This window comes from Dama dama, chromosome 14, assembly GCF_033118175.1.
Source record: "Dama dama isolate Ldn47 chromosome 14, ASM3311817v1, whole genome shotgun sequence".
Taxonomy (NCBI): domain Eukaryota; kingdom Metazoa; phylum Chordata; class Mammalia; order Artiodactyla; family Cervidae; genus Dama; species Dama dama.
In genome coordinates, this window is record NC_083694.1 from 66,638,951 (window position 1) to 66,660,720 (window position 21,770).

At 41.2% G+C, this 21,770-nt stretch overlaps 1 protein-coding gene across 4 annotated transcripts in view; it reads right to left on the bottom strand.

Annotated features, from left to right (window-relative positions):
* The window catches only part of RPS6KC1 (ribosomal protein S6 kinase C1), a 195,606-nt gene extending 181,478 nt beyond the window's left edge, over positions 1 to 14,128 (bottom strand). For 3 of the 4 annotated variants that reach the window (XM_061160965.1, XM_061160968.1, XM_061160964.1), the window contains exon 1: positions 13,912 to 14,128. In XM_061160965.1, the coding sequence (XP_061016948.1) occupies positions 13,912 to 14,016 (105 nt within the window). In that variant the 5' untranslated portion in view covers positions 14,017 to 14,128. The remainder of the gene's footprint in view (positions 1 to 13,911) is intronic. The other variant, XM_061160966.1, reaches the window with a different exon arrangement.
* Positions 14,129 to 21,770: the final 7,642 nt, after the last annotated feature.

Sequence of the window (21,770 nt, forward strand, 5' to 3'; positions counted from 1 at the left end):
TCTACCCTCAACACTCTGTAAGCACTCCAAGAATCAATCCTAACTCTGCTTCTCAGCCTACTTTTTAGTATTAAGAAAGTCTATATCTGTGTTAATATTGTTCAAGGCACTGTACTAGGCAAGTGGGAGGGGAAAACAACCTTGACTTCGTATATTTACATTTGCACAGCACTTTATATCAATCTTTCATTTTATTCCCTCAACAACCTATGAATTATGAGGAAGTGGTTATTATGAGTTCCCCCTTTTATCCCACAAGGAAACAAGGTCCAGAAACTTGTATAATGTCACATGGCTATTTACCTTCAGATTTGGAATTAGAACTCGGATTTTCTGATTCTTGATTCAGTTGTCTTTCCACTGTAGTCTACTGCAAAGGTCCCCAACCTTTTTGGCACCAAGGACCGGTTTTGTCAAAGACACTTTTTCTACAGACGGGGGTGGGATCTGGGGATGACTTAAAAGCATTACACTTACTGTGCACTTTATTTCTATTATTATTACATCAGCTCCACCCTTCGATCATCAGGCATTAGATCCTGCTCTACTGCATCCCTCAATTTACCTGTAGTATTTTCAGGAATAACTTTACTTAACTCCACAACACCCTTCACCATTAGGTTTTATTTACTCTTACTCATTCAACAAATATCAGTGCCTACTCTGTTGATAAGCAGAGTAGCATAGCAGTGAATACACTGGGTCTGATTCCTACATAACATTATAAAAATATAATCACTTGCTTAAATACATTACCGAGTTCAACCACTTGGTACCCCACTATAAGGATTCAGTATTCCCATGTGTGCAAACTCACTTAAATGAGTTAATAACATGTCTTCTGAAATGAAAACCAAACAACACAATGAGTTGGAATAACATATGGTGATCGTTTAGTTGCTAAATCGTGTCCAACCCTTGAGATCCCATGTACTATATAGTCTGCCAGGCTCCTCTGTCCATGGGATTCTCCAGGCGAGAATACTGGAGTGGGTTGCCATTCCCTTCTCCAGAGAATCTTCCTGACCCAGAAATCGAACCCAGGTCTCCTGCATCGCAGGCAGATTCTTTACTGACTAAGCTATGATGGAAGCCCCCTTATAGAATAACATGAGTTGAGCCCACACGTCCTTTAATAGTAACTCTTTCTAACTATGTAATTCTCTTCAGCAGGACTACAAAACTGACCCAAAAAATAAATAAAAATATCAGAAATCTGAGTGAAAAAAATATGATCATACTGAAAATGAACAAAATTGAAACCTCAGATCCAGACTTCTATAACTTTTAACCTTATGTAAGCAATTATCTTAATAAGTAGTCAATTCCAAAACAAAAGTACTATAAATTCAGGGACTTGCCTGGTGGTACAGTGATAAGAATCTGCCTGTCAATGGCAGGAACATGGGTTCGATCCCTGGTCCCAGAAGATTCCACGTATGTGGAATGGAGCAACTAAGCCCATGCACCACAGTACTGAGCCGAGTGCTCTAGAGCCCAACAGCCTCAACTGCTGAGTGGGCATGCTGCAGCTACTAAAGCCCACACGCCTAGAGCTTGTGCTCCAACAAAAGAGAAGCCATTGCAACGAGAAACCTGTGCACTGCAACAGAGGAGGCCCCGCTCACCACAGCTGGAGAAAGCCCGCTCACAACAACAAAGACCCAGTGCGGCAAAAAATAAGCAACTAAATAATATTTTTAAAAATACTGTAAATTTACCCTGATGTAGATTGCTAGCATTCAAGTAATTTTTTTTCTGGGTGAATTTCAATATTTTGTTATAAAATTCCACAAAAGTTGGAATTCAAAGCAGTGATTCTTTTCATTTAAAGTTCATAAATTTCCATGGCAAGCATAGACTATCGCCGGCTCAGTAAGTACTATACATATCATGAAGAGCCTTTTGCTATAGGGAATTCTATCACCAAGTCATCTTGAAAATTATTATCTAAAGCAGTGCTTGATAAACTGCGCTGCATGGAACACAGATATTCTTTAAAATCACCAATTTTAAAGGGTTTAATGATCAATTCAGTTTAGTTTAAAAAAAATTCTTTTTTTCTTACAGCAGAATTTCTCAAGGCCTCAAGGCCTCTCAAGGCTTCTCAACATTATTATAGCCTAGTAAATTTCTGAAAGGAAAACAAATAGTATTTCCCAAGGTCATTTATCCACCCAACTATTTATGCAACATCTATTACTGATAAAATTTGGAACACAACTGGGAAATGCTACTGCAACATTTGTAGTCCATTTGCCTCAGTTAATGCCAACAGCAAGTTCTGAATTTAGGGAAACAAGGGTTCACAGTAAAGGTTAACTATCTCTTACTATGCTAAGAAATTAAACATTTTATTACATTCAATCAACACAACATTCTTGCCTGGTAAGATGAGATAACCAAGGCCCAGGGGAACATATTAGCGTTTAGTATTAATCGTATTCATCAGTAACGCACAGGACCAGGTCTCACAACTCTCTGGTTCTAAACAAAGTGCTCTTGCCAGCACATAACTAAATTGACCCTCCTAGAGATTGAAATTCCAAGTAACAGCCCTAATGCCAGTTTAGTTCAGTCGTTCAGTCGTGTCTGACTCTTTGCAACCCCATGGACTGCAACACGCCAGGCTTCCCTGTCCATCACCAACTCCCAGAGCTTACTCAAACTCATGTCCATCGAAGCCATGATGCCATCCAACCACCTCATCCTCTGTCGTCCCCTTCTCCTCCCGCCTTCAATCTTTCCCAGCATCAGGGTCTTTTCCAATGTATCCAAGTAACAGTTCTAATACCAGTTAGGCAAACCAATTTTGTCCTTTACAAAGAAACACGATTAAACCAAAAAACAGAAGCACTTTAGCAGATCAGAAGGAACGAAGAAGAGAGTTTGAATACTGGCTCTATCAGCAGCTGTAAACAGCTTTCTTGCTAGTTCTATGATAAACCTAAGAAAAGCAAACTTAAAATGAGCTCTCTTTCCTATCTTTAAAAAAAAAAAAAAGAAGGAATCCTGCCACTTGGCTTAGATAAGGCCTAGAATAAACAACAAATCATACTGTCCTTAGGTCCTCTAAATTCTTCCCAGTGATAACTTCTCTTATCTACTTCTTACCAAGTTATTACCTAGTTTCCTTAGGGAGCTTTCCTCGTAGCTCAGCTGGTAAAGAATCTGACTGAATATCTGAGTCTTAAGCACTCTTCTAAATAAGAATGAATAAAATATGAAAAGAAAAAAAAAGAAAAAGAATCTGCCTGAAGTGAAGAAGACTCCGGTTCAATCCCTGGATTGGGAAGATATCCCCAGAGAAGGAAATGGCAACCCACTCCAGTATTCTTGCCTGGAAACTCCTAGGGGCAGAGGAGCCTTTTGGGCTACAGTCCATGGGTCACAAGAGTCGGACATGACTTAGTGAATAGTTTCCTTAATAGTCAAAGTCAAAAGCACTCTTATCAAATTATCATAATAATGATTTGAAATCAATCCCTTAACTCGAATACACAAAAGAATTGTCTTCTTCATAAGATTAAGAGATAGCTACTGGGCAGATGGTGACTGCAGCCATGAAATTAAAAGACGCTTACTCCTTGGAAGGAAAGTTACAACCAACCTAGATAGCATATTAAAAAGCAGAGACATTACTTTGCCAACAAAGGTCCGTCTGGTCAAGGCTATGGTTTTTCCAGTGGTCATGTATGGATGTGAGAGTTGGACGGTGAAGAAAGCTGAGGGCCAAAAAATTGATGCTTTTGAACTGTGGTGTTGGAGAAGACTCTTGAGAGTCCCTTGGACTGCAAGGAGATCCAACCAGTCCATCCTGAAGGAGATCAGTCCTGGGTGTTCATTGGAAGGACTGCTGCTGAAGCTGAAACTTCAATACTTTGGCCACCTCATGCGAAGAGTTGACTCATTGGAAAACACCCTGAAGCTGGGAGGGATTGGGGGCAGGAGGAGAAGGGGACGACAGAGGATGAGATGGCTGGATGGCATCACCGACTCGATGGGCATGAGTTTGAGTAAACTCCAGGAGTTGGTGATGGACAGGGAGGCCTGGCGTGCTGCGATTCATGGGGTCGCAAAGAGTCGGACATGACTGAGCAACTGAACTGAACTGGAAAACAAAACTACAAAATTTATTCAATCTAACCATTATAGCTCCTACCAAAAATGATCAAAAAGTAAGTCCCTTTGGAAACAAACAGAAATCATAATATGATTTATAATCATATAATCATGATTTATATCACAAATTTAAACATAAATTTTAAAAAGCTACTTTTATGAGCAGTTTATAATAATCAGGCCTTCTCATGGCCACTTCACTATCAGTATTCAGCTGCTAGTTCAGGGCAGAAGCAGAGGTAAGAGGATAAAATATTAACAAAAGTAACATTTTTTTAAAAACCGTCACGACACAAATAATCAAACTCAATGACAAACAGAGACATGCCCCACGCATTTTATTTCTCAAAGATACGACTTTCCAAATATAGAAGAGAGAAAAAAATAAGGTATATAAAAATGTAAGGCTACACTATTCTGAACATTTCCCATTGTGGTGATTAGGCAAACCAAATGGAACATCCATCAGTGTAATGCATGCAATCCTGACTTTCAGACATTTGACTTTCATAAAATCCACATTTATACAAACATACTGACATCTTTAAATTGCATTTCATGCACCACACACACACACACACACACACACACACACACACCCTCTGGCAAGAAGAACAGCGACCTCAAAGCGCGCAGCTCACACAGACAAGCATCCCCTTACCGATCTCAAGCCCCCTCCCCCTCCATCACCTGCATCTCAGCTCCTCTCCCTCTTTTCCCTGCAGAGCTGCAGGTGCCACTGGTTGGCAAGGATACCTGGGTTGGTTAATCACTTGCCAGCCAGGTAGTCAGGACCCAAGAGACAGCACCTGCACAAACTATAATTGGATATTTTACAATATTTTTTTTAGTACTCTGAAAAGACAGAACTCCCATTAAGATATATAAGTCAGTGGGGAAAATTTTAGACATGCAACTTTCTAGTAATTGCTTATGACAGTAATATGTTGAAAGTAAGAAATATTTTCTACATTATTAAAATCCCAAAATCTATAGGAGAATAAAGAAACTAACAGCAAGTTACTTTTGTATACTCAATAAATGCTTGCTAAAGTTACTTTTCTCACTTCAAATTCTTCCAGTTATTATAGCACTACTCTAAGGTGAACTATTTTCCAATCAAAGTTCAAGGAAAATAAAAATCCGTAACCTTAGTTAACATAGGGACTTCCTAGGCAGTCTAGTGATTAAAACTTCGCCTTCCAACACAGGGGATGCAAGTGTGATCCCTGGGCCCAGGAGCTAAGACACCACATGCTTCACAGACAAAAGACCAAAACATAAAACAGAAGCAAAAATATAACAAACTCAATAAAGACTAAAAACTGGTCCACATCCAAAAAAAAAAATCTTAAAAAAAAATTATAGCAGCAAGTTACCTTGGTATACTCAATAAATGTTTTGCTAAAGTTGCCTTTCTCACTTCAAATTCTACCAATTATTATATAATAATACTATTGCTGTTTTTTAGTTGTGAAGTTGTATCCAACTCTTTTCCTCCCCCATGGACTGTAGTCCGCCAGGCTCCTCTGTCCGTGGGATTTCCCAGACAAGAATACTGGAGTGAGTTGCCATTATCTTCTACAGGGGATCTTCCCAATCCAGGGATAGAACCTGGGCTCGATCTCCTGCATTGGCAGGTGGATTTTTTACCACTGAGACACCAGGGAAACAACTATTTTCCAATCAAAATTCAAAGAAAGTAAAAATTCTTAATGTTAAAGTTAATGTACTGATTTCCTGGAGGTCTAGTGGCTAGGTCTCCACATTTTGAATGCAGGGGGGCGCAGGTTCAATCCCTGGTCAGGAAACGGATATCTGCAAACCCTGAGGTGAAACCCAAAAAAAAGTTAATGTAAAAATCTTTAATATTAAAATGTTAATATCTGAGCATATAAGTTGTCAATAAACAAGATGAAAACAGGAATGGTTTACATTTTTTAAAACCTGGTGTCAACAGAGAGATTTTATTAGATACAGCACTAAAAGCCCATTTTTCCTCCATAAAAGAAAAACATGATAACCTAGACTTCACCAGAATTAAAATTTTTTACTTTGTGAAAGACACTGTTAAGAGAATGAAAAGATATGCTACATACTGGGAGGAAACACGTGCAAACTACATATCTGACAAAAAACTTACATTCAAAAAGAACTATCAAAACTCAACAGTGAGAAAGCAAATCCACTGAAAAAGCTGGGCAACAGATGATCTCAACAGGTTAAATACTCTATGATTCTCTTCATAAAAGGCCCTCAAAAGGACAGAAGCAGAGAGGCAGAGAACGGAACAGCAGCTGCCAGGGACTAAGAGGTGGGAGAAGAGTGTAAAACAGCCAAAGCAGAGGGAGTTTTTGAGGCTGATGGGAACTGTTCTGCTTCCTGACTATGACAGAGGATATGTGAATCCATTCATGTTGTAAAGATTCATAAAATCACACAACAAAATATCAATTATACTGTATGCTAATTTAAAAGATAACAGAGAGGAAAACGCTGCCTCTTTCCAGCCTTCTCTCAAGTCCCTACTATATCCAGGCTCTGTGTTAGGCACCAAAAATACGTTAAAAAGACAGTTTGCCCTCAGAAGAAGCAAACAAGTACAATAAGGTAAAGGCTTTAATGGAGGGATATATTAGATTGGTGAAAAAGTAATTGTGGTTTCTGACAGTGAATCTTAAATCATTATAACTAGGCTCAAACACATCTTTGTTAATCAAAATAGGAACCATTATAATCAACACATTTCTGCCAGTGAGAAATAAGTTTATTCCCTTAGCATAAAAATCTGTGCTTCGAGATTCTATGAACTCTTGGAAAGCATTTTCTGCCTCCTGCTGGTTGCAAAAGCATTTTCCCTGTGAAAAGTTGTCAAGACGAATGGATAAGGAAGCTATGGTACATATACACAATGGAATATTACTCAGCCTTTAAAAAGAATTCATTTGAATCAGTTCTAATGAGATGGATGAAACTGGAGCCCATTATACAGAGTGAAGTAAGCCAGAAAGATAAAGACCAATACAGTATACTAACGCATGTATATGGAATTTAAAAAGATGGTAACGATAACCCTATATGCAAGATAGAAAAAGAGACACAGATGTACAGAACAGACTCTGGGACTCTGTGGGAGAAGGCAAGGGTGGGATGATCTGAGAGAATAGCATTGAAACAAGTAAACTATCAAGGGTGAAACAGACCACCAGCCCAGGTTGGATGCATGAGACAAGTGCTCAGGGTTGGTGCACTGGGATGACCCAGAGGGATGGGGTGGGGGTTCAGGATGGGGAACACATGTAAATCCATGGCTGATTCATGTCAATGTATGGCAAAAACCACTACAATATTGTAAAGTAATTAGCCTCCAACTAATAAAAATAAATGGAAAAAAAAAAAGCTGTCAGATGTTTGAAGAAGTCATAGTCATGTGGCGAGCAGTCAGGTGAATATGGAGGATGAGGCAAACCTTTGTAGCCCAAATCATTCAACTTTTGAAATGCTGGTGTGCAACATGCAGTTGGTCATCGAACTGGGCCCATCCTGTTGACTAATGCCGGTAGCAGGCACTGCAGTTTTTGGTACATCTCATCGATTTGCTGAGCATACTTCTCAGATATAATGGTTTGGCCAGGATTCAGAAAGCTGTAGTGGATCAGAATGGCAGCAGACCACCAATCAATGACCATGACCCTTTTTCTGGTGCAAGTTTGGCTTTGGGAAGTGCTTTGGAGCTTCTCCTCGGTCCAACCACTGAGCTGGTCATCGCCAGCTGTCGTATAAAATCCACTTTTCATTGCATGTCACAATCCGATTGAGAAATCGTTAATTGTTATTTCATAGAATAAGCAAAGACAACACTTCAAAATGACTATATTTTTAAATTTTTGGTCAGCTCACAAGGCACCCACTTATTGAGTTTTTCACCTTTGCAATTTGCTTAAAATGCCAAACCACCACAGAATGGTCAACGCTGAGTTGTTCAGCAACTTCTCGTGTAGTCGTAAGAGGATCAGCTTCGAGAATTGCTCTCAATTGGTCATTGTCAACTTCCGATGGCCAGGCACTATGCTCCTTGTCTTCAAAGCTCTCATCTCCTTTGCAAAATTTCTTGAACCACCACTGCACTGTATGTTCATTAGCAATTCCTGGGCCAAATGCGTTGTTGATCTTCTGAGTTGTCTCTGCTGCTTTACAACCCATTTTGAACTCAAATGAGAAAATCATTAGAATGTGCTTTTTGTCTAACATCATTTCCCTAGTCTAAAATCAATATAAAATAAACAGAAAGCTCAGACAGTAAAGAATCTGCCTGCAATGCAGAAGACCCGGGTTCGATCCCTGGGTCAGAAAGATCCCCTGGAGAAAGGAATGGCAATCCACTCCAGTAATCTTGCCTGGAAAATCTCATGGACAGAGGAGCCTGGTGGTCTGTTCACAAAGAGCTGAACACGACTGAGCGACTAACTTCATTTTCACTAAGTCATTAACAAGAAAGCATAAAGCAAGAAAAGGGCATTAAAATGATGTATCACATAACCACATTTATTTAAGAATGTATTCCAATATCAAACAGCAAAGTTCAACAATGCAAACCATAATTACTTTTGCACCAACCTAATACAATACAGAGTTCTCCATTTAAGAAAGGCTTCCTGTAGACACAGGGCAGGAGAGGTCACTTGAGACAGCAGCAATTGCCAAGACAAAATGGAAGCACATTCCAGACCGAGAAAACCACATCTAACAGAGAGGCAAGGAAACATGCTTCCCAGTGATAAAGAATTTGCCTGCCAATGCAGGAGAGGCAGGAGACGCAGATGCGTGTTCGATCTCTGGGTTGGGAAGATCTGGAGGAGGAAATGGCAACCCACTCCAATATTCTTGCCTGGCAAATCCCATGGACAGAGGAGCCTGGTTGGCTACAGCCCACAGGATCGCAAAGAGTCAGATACGGCAGAGCGCACACACATGCCCGTGGCGCACACACACACACACGAAAAACTCAGTGTACCAGCATACTTAGGAAACTACAGGTGATTATCTTTCCAAGCACAAGCATCCCATACAACAATGTGGTCAGGAATTGAGAGCAGGTTCCCTCCAAGCAATACAAATAGTGCTTGAATTTGAAGCTTTGGAAGAGGCAATTTTCAGATTCAAGTCGAGTACTTCTATTCATTTTCTGTTTCCCTTTGTTCACAACATCCTCATCACTGTAGTATATTTGCATCTATCACTTTTGTAAACTACAGTATACCCACAGCCTCTAATAAAGTGTGTTTAGGAACTCAGCACAGCGCTGGGATTAAAAAGCACTCTGGCTGGTAGACTACCAGGGTTCAAATCTAAACTCTACCATTTGTTGTGTGACCCCAGGCAAGTTATTTACCATGGCGGTGCTTCAATTTCCTCACGTGAGAATAGCTGCACCTACTCATTGCACTGCCATGAAAAATGTGCTAATTTATATAACATGCTTAGAATAGCGCTTGACTTACTCTAAGCACCACAGAAATGTGCGCTATTAATACTCAGCAAATGCTAGCTATGTAAAATACTTACGTGTTCTGATAGTTTGAAAACAAACCCAAATTATGTGCAAGACCTGCACACCAAAAACTGGAAAATATCGCTCAAATTAAAGAGCTAAATAAATGAAAGATTTGTGTTCATGGATTAGAAGATTTAATATTATTTAAACTGATCTACATTCTCAACGTGCATGCATGCGTGCTCAGTCGCTTCAGTTATGTCCAACTCTTTGGAACCTCATGGACTGTAGCCCTCCAGGCTCCTCTGTCCATGGGATTCTCCAGGCAAGAATACTGGAGTGGGTTGCTAAGCCCTCCTCCAGGGGATCTTCCTGACCCAGGGATCAAACCTGCACATCCTTTGGCTCTTGCATTGCAAATGAATTCTTTACAACTGAGCCACCAGCCACCAGGAAAGCCTCATATTTTCCATGTAATTCCAATCAAAATCTGAGTAGGCATGTTTACAGTTTAACATGCTGATTCCAAAGTTTTTCTAAAAATGCAAACAATCTAGAATAACCAACATAATTTTGAGAAAGAAAGAGGACTAAGACTATCAGATGTCATCTTAGTATAAAGGTATAAAAAAGGCTGTGTGCTATCAAGAGAAATAAAAGCCCACATTCATTGACACTTGTATATAAATTTTCATAGTAGCTGTACTAATAATAGCCAAAAACTGGAAACAACTGAAATATCCATCAAGCCAAATGTGGATGGATTAACCTAGTATAACCATACACGGGAATGTGCGTGCGTGCTCACTCACTTCAGTCATGTCCGACTCTTTTCGACCCTAAGGACTATAGCCTGTCCGGCTCCTCTGCCCATGGGATTCTCCAGGCAAGAATACTGGAGTAGGTTGTCATGCCCTCCTCTAAAGGATCTTCCCGACCCAGGGATCAAATCCACGCCTCCTGCTCTCCTGCACTGCAGGTGGATTCTTCGCCGCTGAGCAACCAGGGAAGCCCACGAGGGGATACTGGTCAGCAACAAAGGAGAATAAAAATGCACAGTCAAGATGAATCTAAAATAACCATGCTGAGTTAAAGGAGTCAGATCCCTCCTCCACACAAAAGCGCAGGACAACAACAGAAAGCTGGGCGGCTGCCGAGGGACAGGGGTGGGGAGAGGGGGCTGACTGCAAAGGAGCATGAGGGAACTCCTGCAGTGACGGCTGTGGTGGTGGTCACACAATACAGACGCGTGTCAAAACCCGTCCAACTGCACACTTAAAATCGGTGAATCTGACTGCATATGAACCATGCCTCAATAGAAACAAAGTCATAAGGCAGCACTGTCTTTCAAAAATAGAAACGTAAGATTTTCTTTGCATATTCATGAAAGAATACAGGCAAGAATTACTATTTACTTAATACAGTTAAGAAATCTATATTACCTTATCCAAATTTTGTAAACTTAGCATGATGAAACAACCAAAAACACTATGTGAATGGTTCTTTTACATCTGCATCTCCTTTAACTAAACAATCAACGGAAATCTACAAAAGAACTTTCTAATGCTGAACAGAAGTACTTATTCAAGATGAAAATTAATAAGCAACACAGGATTTAACTAGGAAATCCATTAGCAAGCTTGTAACTGGCCATAAGGTTATCTAAGCCTGCCAGCTTCCAGAGAACTGGGGGGGAAAAAAAAAGTATAAAGGAGATTTAAGAACATGAAACAGCTCTTATGCTACCCGAAACTTAGCAACGGTAATTCCCATGATTCTAATTCTATTCTTAAATAAAGAACCTTGCAAGAATCAAGAATATAGAGATTGTTCCTTAATGATATCAGTCAGTCAGTAATAGGGAACATAAACAGGACACTTATATCTCACAAAGTTCTCTCAGGGGAGCACTACTTACCTGATAAATTCTCCTGAGGTAAGATGTTTTTCTCTTTAACTCTCAAAAAATAACAAATATTTTACTTATATTTTATACTATTAAGCAGTTATTTTTTAGGTATATCTCTTTATTAATCCTCAATCTTTAAAATCAGAAAATAAAATCTGTACCATAAGCAATAAATGAGGACATAAATATTTACAAGGAGAAAAAAAAAGACAGTAGTAAGCAATTTCTAGTTAAATAACCACAGAGATAACTAATATGCATATTACACGGATCTGGTTAGAACAGGCAATGCGCTACTTTATCTTCTAATTGATGTTGTCATATGTTAGTTTACAGCTTTAAAAAAGATATTTAAGATCTCAATTAGATTAACCATTCCTTTTGTAAAGTAAGACTACAAGTAATAATCACATTCAGTTTCTTTCAAGTTCTACACACATTCACACATTCCTTCTACCTGCAATGCCCTTTCCACTTATCCCACCCATTTAGATTCTTCCCATCTCTCACCACCTATCTTAATTGGTACATGTTCCCTGATCCCTTGAGCTAGAAACTCTGTATTCTGAAACCCCACAGCTCTTTTCTGTAGTCTTTTATGGCATTTAACACCTTCTACCTTGCACTCTACTTCAAGTACAGTAAACTATAAGTATCCTTGAAAAGAAGGTCCACACTTTATTCTGCCTTGTAACCCTCAGAGATCATTGTTCCTGAAACTAAATAAACATTTAGTAAATGTGCTACCTAAAACACAGAGGAAAACAATAATTTTTAGGCACTCTGTGCCCCACAATGCCTTGGGAGATACAAAAGGAAAAAAATGCCAATGATAGTGACCTGCTCTAAATCTGAGAGACACAGACAAGCAAACAGATTAATACAATATAACTGTGATAAGTGTTATAATAGGAGAGGAACAGGGTACTCTGAGGAGGAACATTAGAGTTAGGACATTAAGTATGTTGAAAATTGTTCTAATTTCACAAACTATGTCAGGAAACCAAGTCTAGGTTTCTGAAGGGCCAAAAGAAGCTTTCAAGGGGGCTAGAGTAAGAGCACCCTTAATCTTGAAATTTTTTCTTAAGCTGAAACTAACATTCCACCTATATAACAACTTTACTTGCAAACAGAGAGTAACAATTTTCTCTGTATTCTTGGTACAACCCTCTGCAATAACCAGGCCTGGTCTTACTACATTTACACAAATTTGCCCATCCTATCCTTTTACACTTGTCTGAATTGTGCACCAATTCCAAAAAGCACATGCCATTCCCACGCCCCAGACTCTGCAGATCTAAATCTATTTAACCTTTAAGGTTCTTTTCAAGGCCCACTTCCTGATGAATCACCCAAGAGTACTACATCCCCCAAACGTATACTGTAATATTACTACTCTCTGTACCTCTCTTTTTTAACAATTAATGATGAAGTTAATTCTTAAACATTTTTTTTTTACAACTTGGAGTTAAACAGAATTGACCTCATACCCCAGATGTGCTATTTCCTTGCAATGTGAAGTTGGGCCAGCTACAACATTCTTTAACCATAGTTTCCTCTTCATTAAAATTGGGATTTAACTGGGTGATGTGTACATATGCCTAATACACACATACATTCATACTACATATAATACATTACATACATATATGTAATTTTAATACTAATTTGTATTTAATATTCATATTTAATTTTATTACTCTTATTTCAAGGAGGAAGATGCAAACTCTAAAACTCAACGAAAGAGCAATGAAACATGAACAAAGTGGGTACTAAAAACTGTATCAATCAGTCGATGTAAAGGAGCCTCACAACTTTCAAATGTGCTCTCAAGACAACTCACGCAAGACACCCTTAGCAGAATTTCTCATGTCTCCTACGGAAAACCACGAAAAATTCAGAGGCGAAAAGACACAAGCAGTTACAGAGGTCCTAGGATGGTGGCCCTACCACTGACATACTTCCCAAGGGTTTATCTGCCTCTGTGCAACCCAGAAGGAAGGGAAGAAATACCCTCTATTACGTAAGTCAAATAGTACATCAATTTAACACTTTTTTTTTAAACCTGCATTATCCCTAGGAGACAAGCAAAACAGCTTCTGCATTTCAGCCTCGGAAGAGAAAGTCCAAGTGGGATGGGGCTGAGTCATCTATTAAAAATCATCAACGTCTGCCCCACCCTGGAATGGGGACACCATTAAGACCATTTCCTGCGCGGTCCGGGACTCCCCACGCTCTGCCCCTACCGCATCCTTTTTCAAGTCCCCACCTCGGGCGCCTGTCCCGGCACTAGGCGCAACCTGGCATCCGGCATCCCCACACCAGGGTCCACGCCTGTCTCTCGTCCCTGATCAGACTCCGACCCCCGCCCGGCAACTGCACTCACCCGGGCGGTGACCTTATACACCGTGTAGCCCCTCGGGTGTCGCTGGGGCTCCGTGACAGTGTAGAATCGGGCCAGATCGGCACCCCGCTCGCGGGGAGAGGTCATCCTCCCGCCGCCTCTGTCGCCGCCGCCTGCCGGGGATCATCAGTGCAACCCGGCGCCGCCGCGGTTCTCTGAAGCAGCGGCCAGGCGGCGAGGGGGCGGTGGCTCCTCGGCGGCGCCTCCGCCCCTGGGCTCTGCTTCCGGGGTCGCGGAAAAGCTTCCGGGTCAGACCCGGGCTCCAATCCTTAGAGGGAGGCTCCACATAAGCCCCGGACCCCCATCCCGGCCTGAGCCTGGCAAGTGAGCGAGGATCAGGCAATGGCATCGCCAGCGACGAGATGGAGGGATACCCCAGCCTAGTATCTTCTTTCCTTTCTTATTGGCGGCCCATTGGTTTAAATACCCACAACCCCTGAACTCTTCTTTCAAGACAAACTCGGTCCATCTGTGCACCCGTGTTTATACCATCACAAAGCGAAAGTGAAGTCGCTCATTCGTGTCCGACTCTTCGCGACCCCATGGACTGTAACCTACCAGGTTCCTCTGTCCATGGGATTTTCCAGGCAAGAGCACTGGAGTGGGTAGCCATTTCCTTCTCCAGGTGATCATCCCAACCCAGGGATTGAACCCAGCTCTCCCGCATTGCAGGAAGACGCTTTACCATCTGAATCACCAGGGGAGCCACAAAGTGAAAGTCGCTCAGTATCCTGATTCTGCGACCCCAAGGACTATACAGTCCATGGAATTCTCCAGGCCAGAATACTGGAGTGGGTAGGCTTTCCCTTCTCCAGGGGATCTTCCCAACCCAGGCATCTAACCCAGGTCTCCTACTTTGCAGGCAGATTCTTCACCAGCTGAGCCACAGCAAGCCCCCCAAATTAAAAAAAAAAAAATAGTTTTTGTCTTAAGAGTTTTATAAGGATTAAGCTTCAACCCACTGCAGTGCGCTCACTGACAGTACACCCTGAGGGGAATTCAAACTAGGGGAAATTAATACGCATTCCCTGCTTTGAGTATACTAACCCTTAGGTAGTTAAGTTGCATATCTAAGGGAAAATTTCATAGATGTCGTGGTCTGGGCATGGGTTGGAAAGGAGTTTCCAGGCATGAGACAGAGTGAGAGGGAAAGTAAAGTTTATTAGAGTGGGAGATGCTGTTAGAATAGCGGGCTTGCTCAAGGGAAAACCGAGGTTGAATGGGGGTCCTTAGTCCACTTTTATACCCAGGGTACAAGCAGTGGGATGGGGGTCTTGCGGTCATTTGCTGATTGGATGAGGCATGTATACTGGGTGGGGAAAGAGTAGGGCAAATACCTTCTCTCTATGGGATAGGAGGGGAGATAGGTTATACTGTTCCATTAATAAATAGTATATATATAATGTACACAGTATATAGTATATAATATATACTGTTCCATGCGGGAGGGAAGGATGATAAGGGTCTGGTTTTTCTGTTCCTGCATTCCAAGACCCTCCTTGGTTTTATCTGCTCTTTCATCCTTGGGTCACCACAGTCCTCCCTCTATTTTTAGGGCCGATTTTTTGGCCTCTTTTGATACCCTGCTCATGTCTAACTACCTACCTATTTCACTTCTCAGGCACTTGGGAACCCAGTCTCAAAGGAAAACGGGTGATGATCGCTCTGGCTTCTTCAGGCTGTACAGAGGTGTAGTGGGGCTCTGGGTTCCCTTCGCCTGCTCTCTGTCAGGGTGCATTTACGGAGGGAGATGAAAGTCCATGAAGTGATAAGGCAGCTTGTTTCAGCACTGTCTGGGTGTTGGCCAGGGAACATTCTTGTCATACTACCACTTGGAGATTTGTTGTATTCTAGAAGAAACAAACTTAATGAGAAAGTTAAAGGTACGTGACCCAGAGAGTGACAGAAGTAGAAAAGCTGCTGAGGAGCTAGCCAGGAGAATCAGGACTAGACACTGGTTCGTGACATTAGTGCTTCTCTAGATATGAGAAGATGCAAGAATTTGGGCTCATAAAATCTTCACCTGAAAACATCTGACCATCTGAAGGCCAGTTCTTCTGGGTTTTTCCCAAGCACAGAGTGCCTTATTTCTGATCTCCACCCTGAACTCCTTTCAGGGGATGTTGAAGGTCAGCAGCTTGCAGTGGTCACAATGTAATCCTTGTAGAGGCAGCTGGCAAGTGCCAACTTCCAGTCAGCAGGGTCCCTTCATAGCCACATATTTGACCACGCTTTGGGGGCATTTCATGGCCATTGTGTCCCGTGGTGCTGGGAAGGCTCATTCCCAGGTCTAATGAAGATTCCATTGACAGGCCCCTCAGTGTACTGTTACTGGACCAGGCCTTGTGAGTAGCAAAAGTCTCTGGACCATGCCTGTCTTACTAGCCTCTTGGTCCAGGAAAATATTCCCTCTTGTTGCTTCTTCCCATATCTAGAGTTACATTATTACAATCATTGATCTAATATGGAACTGCATATCAGCATTTTATCACAGGCTCAGTCCCACATTTGGTAACATAGGAAACAATCTTCTGAAACAAGTGACATAGAAAATAATATACCTATAGCTAGCAGTTATTAATAAGGGCATATGTCAGTCAGATAGGATCATATAAGTCACTGTGAAATAATATATTCACTTAGCCAAAGTAACAAAGAAGATTTCAAAGGTAAACATAGATCACTTCAGAGGTAAAGAAACTTAAAATCCGTTATCAAAGGCAATTCAACATCTCAAGAAAACTTGTATTTATGCACAAAACTCTTCCCTTGGAGTGCACTTTCCATCAAAACTTCTTAACACTTTCTTTACCCATTACTTTGTTCTCCCATCCTGAAACAGCCACCTGTAAGTCAGACTTACTTCCTTTTCCCTTCATAAAATGTAATTTCATTCCTCATACCTTCTTTACTGAAAACACACATCGTACTTTGCTTAAGCAACCAAGAACTGACCTTTATATTAGCATTCTACAGATTGGTGAACGTAAATACCAGTGACAATTTCTAAAAAAATTCTAGAGACCATCTCAGGATGGCATCAAACATTATTCATTAATAGTCCAAAATCTCTAGTTTCTCTGTAAGAGGAAATTAGTGTTCAGTAATGAATGTTTCAGAATCTTATTTTATTTAGAAATCATCTAGCTATTCAATAAATCAGTCACTTAATTTAGCACAGCCCTAGAAATTCAGGTTACAAAAATCAAGAGGGACTGTTTTAGAGAGACATTTCTAAAGTATAATGATTCTTAATAGTTTATCTAAAAGCTCCTATCTCATTACATTTTTTTGAAGTTTCTTCACTTGAGGTACTTTCCTTGCTGACAAACTTGTAACAGATATAACAATATATATATATATATAACAATATTTAACTTACAATAAACCTAGGCACAGTGAAAATATGCTTAATGTTAATGACTCTTAGACATGTCTGTATTAGATTAGCAAACATTAATATTAGATTTTTAATATTGATTATTTCCCAGTTCCCGTGAATCTGAAATTCATTTAGGTTAATTTCTCTTGTATTTAGAAATTGTCTGATTTGTAGGCACTTACTTTTCTTTAGGCCAATTAAGTTAGAACTCATTTACAGCTTCAGCAATATTAAAAAAAAAAAAAAAAGACACACACTGAGACATACATAAATCCAGACAGACAGACACACAGAGATTTCATAGTTTGCTTCTTGAGATTTAAAATGTCTCTTTGACCGTTCCCCATTTTTTTCTTTGCTTGAAGTTCCAATTTGCCCAAGGCTGAGGTCTCAGGCAAATGGGCTGTGTATTTCAAGGACATGAAAGGATTAACCTCAAGCTTTTCCCTAGGCAGGCCTTTTCACAAGCTAGTTGTTTTTAACTGCATATGCAAAAAGAACTGGTTTTGCAGTTTCCAAGAAAAAAAAAATTCATTTTAACCAGTTTTCTCCAGAGTCTAAAGAAAATCATGGCCATCCTGTGTCAAAAAGTCATCTTTCCTTTCTGTGGTCATAGTTTTATAGCTAAAATATAGACCAACTAGTGCTCAAATTGACTCTGATATCAGGGGCAGATCAGCTGATGAAAATCTTGGATTGTCCCTTCGGTGAGAAGTGAGGTCTTTGTCCCATCAGAAGAATCTGAAGAGCTAAGGGAATTTGCAGGAGTGGGGAAGCGTGGTCCTTCCCCACCCTGAGAAACAGGAGTAGTTAGAAGGGAATTCTTTAGGATGTTCTGGAGTGGGGGAAAGAGAAGAAGGCAATGGCAACCCACTCCAGTGTTCTTGCCTGGAGAATCCCAGGGACGGGGGAGCCTGGTGGGCTGCCATCTATGGGGTCGCACAGAGTCAAACACAACTGAAGCGACTTAGCAGCAGCCACCTGAGAGATAAGCGTAGTTAGAAGGGAATTCTTTAGAATGTTAGGAGAGTTTTTGATTCTTCAGGCTTTTGAATATAGGAGAAAGACCTGGACAAAAGGGACCCTCAGAATCCTTTCCTAGAGGTCATGTCGATATGAAAGGTCGAGTAGGGGTTGTCTAGGAAATCTGATGGAGAGAGACAGAGGGGGCAGGAGATAGGGAGGCAACAGAAAGACACATGCAGCCTGAGCCCCTCAAGTCTGGATTCTGACTGAGGGCCATGAAAGCAACATCTACTGCTGCTACTGCTAAGTCACTTCAGTCGTGTCTGACTCTGTGCGACCCCATCCCTGGGATTCTCCAGGCAATAACACTGGAGTGGGTTGCCATTTCCTTCTCCAATGCATAAAAGTGAAAGTGAAGTCGCTCAGTCATGTCTGACTCTTCGCGACCCCATGGACTGCAGCCTACCAGGCTTCCTCCGTCCATGGAATTTTCCAGGCAAGAGTACTGGAGTGGGGTGCCATTGCCTTCAAGCAACATCTAGGCTCCTGTAAATCAATCCGGACCAAAAGGGAAAGAAGTGAAAGTGACAGGGAAGAAGGCTGAGGAATCCGCCTTACAATCCTATCAGGGAGGCGGTGGCGAGGGGACAATGGTCTCTGTTTTGCTTCAACCACGATGTGCCTGACTCGGTGCATGGAAGTTGTCTTGCTGGGGGCGGATGCCCTTGTGGCCTGATCTGTTCTGTGTCCCCCTTATCAATGTGGCAGGCACCCTAATGGTTTTTATGTGCCTGACCCATGCCCACACAATATCGCGTTGGCCTAGTCCTCAGTTGGAAAGAAGACAAAGGAGAAACTCTCACCCATTTGGGCAGCAGCTACTGGGGCGCAGTGAGCAGTGGGGCCTTTGGAACACACCAGAGGATAACCCTGGCCAGAGTTCCTCAGTTGCTTCCACAGCACTTGTCTGTTCGCAGAGGGTCCCTATGAAAAAGGAGAGGCGAGGAGGTGGGGAAGAGACCCCAAGGTCCACGTATGGGTCACCAATAATGTCGTGGTCCGGGAGTGTGTTGGAAAAGAATTTCCAGACATGGGGCCGAATGAGAGGGAAAGTAAAGTTTATTAGAGTGGGAGATGCTGTTAGAATAGCAAGCCAGCTCAAGGAAGAACCGACATTGAATGGGGGTCCTTAGTCCACTTTTATACCCAGGGTACAAGCAGTGGGATGGGGGTCTTGCGGTCATTTGCTGATTGGATGAGGCATGTATACTGGGTGGGGAAAGAGTAGGGCAAATACCTTCTCCCTATGGGATAGGAGGGGAGACAGTTTATATTGTTCCATTAATAGTTACAGCATGGGGGATGGAAGGACAATAAAGGTCTGGTTTTTCTGTTCCTGCAATTCCAAGACCCTCCTTGGTTTTATCTGCTCTTTCACCCTTGGATCACCACAATAGATTCTTATATCTTCCATAAATGGAAAAGCATTAAAATCATTAACTGTGATGGCTTTTCTGTGACTAGCAGTAATGTTTCACTACTTCATGTTTTTCCCAGCAAAAAAAAAAAAAAAAAATCATATAAAACCTGTCTCCTGCCTTTCCTCTTTGGAGCAGTTTCTCAGCTATCTGAGAGCCTATCTCTTGGGCGGTTGTTCTCAAAGCAGCCCCTGAATAAAACTGAAACTCATTGTTCTCACACTGTGCATGTGTTTTATTTGACACAACCTATTTCAATTTTAAAATTCATCCATTCATACTCTATAGCTGGAACCTGTGTCTACTACGAAAATAGAGTTCCTATTTAAATTCGTCACTATCCATAGCTTGATAATTCCTCTACCTTCCTTTATCAAGATTTTCTCATTCCCCACAACATTCATACCAAATGGCTGCAGTTCTCCTCAACACTCTATTCCTCTTCACCTTGCCTTTTTATCTGTTGGCCCCTCCTTCTTTACAGAGGGGGTAAAAGTACTTAGTACCAATCCCTTCATCTTCACACATTTCTGTTTCAATCTGAGACCTAGACATATCCCTCCCTCATTTTCCAGGACGAATCACTCTTCCTGTGCACTGATATCCATCCTCATTGGCAGACCTAAAGATTTTGTTCCAGCAGTGACATCCCAACTCTACTTTCTGTACCTTTAATCTCTTCCTTGTCACTAGCTCCTTCATCTCAGTCTATGTATGCAAGGTCTTCCCTGTAGCTAAAACGGTAAAGAATCTACCTGCAACACAGGAGACCCGGGTTCGATCCCTGGGTCAGGAAGATCCTCTGGAGAAGGGAATGGCAGTCCACTTCAGTATTCTTGCCTGGAGAATCCCATGGACAGAGGAGCCTGGCAGGATACGGTCCATGGGATCACAAAGAGTCAGACATGACTGAGCAACTAACACTATGCATACCTAAATCTATCATTTGTTTATTCAACTTGAACTCACCACCTATTATATGCCAGTCATCATGCTAACTAGGCACTGGAGTTACAAAGTCCCTGATCTCAAGAACCATCTAGGAAGAAAAAGCAAAGAACATTTAAAGTATATTGTTATTAAAATAAATACTATCACAGGTGCATATATGGAGTGCTACAGAGCACAACTAATTCTGTTTGGAAGATTAGCTAAGGTTTTCTGATACTGGGGAAACTGTGGTGAATTTTGAAAGAGAGATAGAAAATAGCCAGGAAGAGAAGAGAGTAAAGGAAATCATTCATGTTCTCGTCTTTCCTGATTTTTTCTCCTGATATTGAGCAGTATCAAGAGAGGGTAGTGGAAAGGGCATGAAAACCAAGGGCAATGAAAACCAAGTTCATGAGGAAGCTATGTTCAAAGAGCTAAGAAAAAAACACACAACAAGCAAAAAATGTCCAAACTGCTTAACCAAAACTGGTTCAAGAAGAAAGAGGAAATCTTAATAGACCCATAATGAGTAAAAAAACTGAATCAGTAATTTTAAAACTTGAACAAATAAAAAATCTGGGATCAGATGCCTTCACTGGTGAATTCTACCAAACATTTAAAGAAAAATTAACATGAATCTTTTCCAAACGCTTCCCAAAAAATAGTAAATGAGAAAACAGTAACTCATTTTATGAAGCCAGTATTACCTGGATACTAAAGGCAGATGGAGCCATCCCCAAAGAAGAAAATTGCAAATATCCCTTATGAATATATGTAAACATATTCAACTGGGGGTCCAGCAGTTAAGAATCTACCTGCCAATGCAGGGGAAATGGGTTCAATTCCTGGTCTGGGAAGATCCCACATGCCATGGAGCAACTAAGCCCAAGCGCCACAACTACTGAGCCCTGAGTGCCTAGAGCCCATGCTCTGCAACAAGAGAAGCCACTGAAATCAGACACACTCACATTGCAATGAAGAGTAGCCCTGGATTGCTGCAACCAGGGAAAGACTACTCATAGCAGCAAAGACCCATTGCAGCCAAAAATAAAAACAAACAACAACAACAACAAATCCTCAACTAA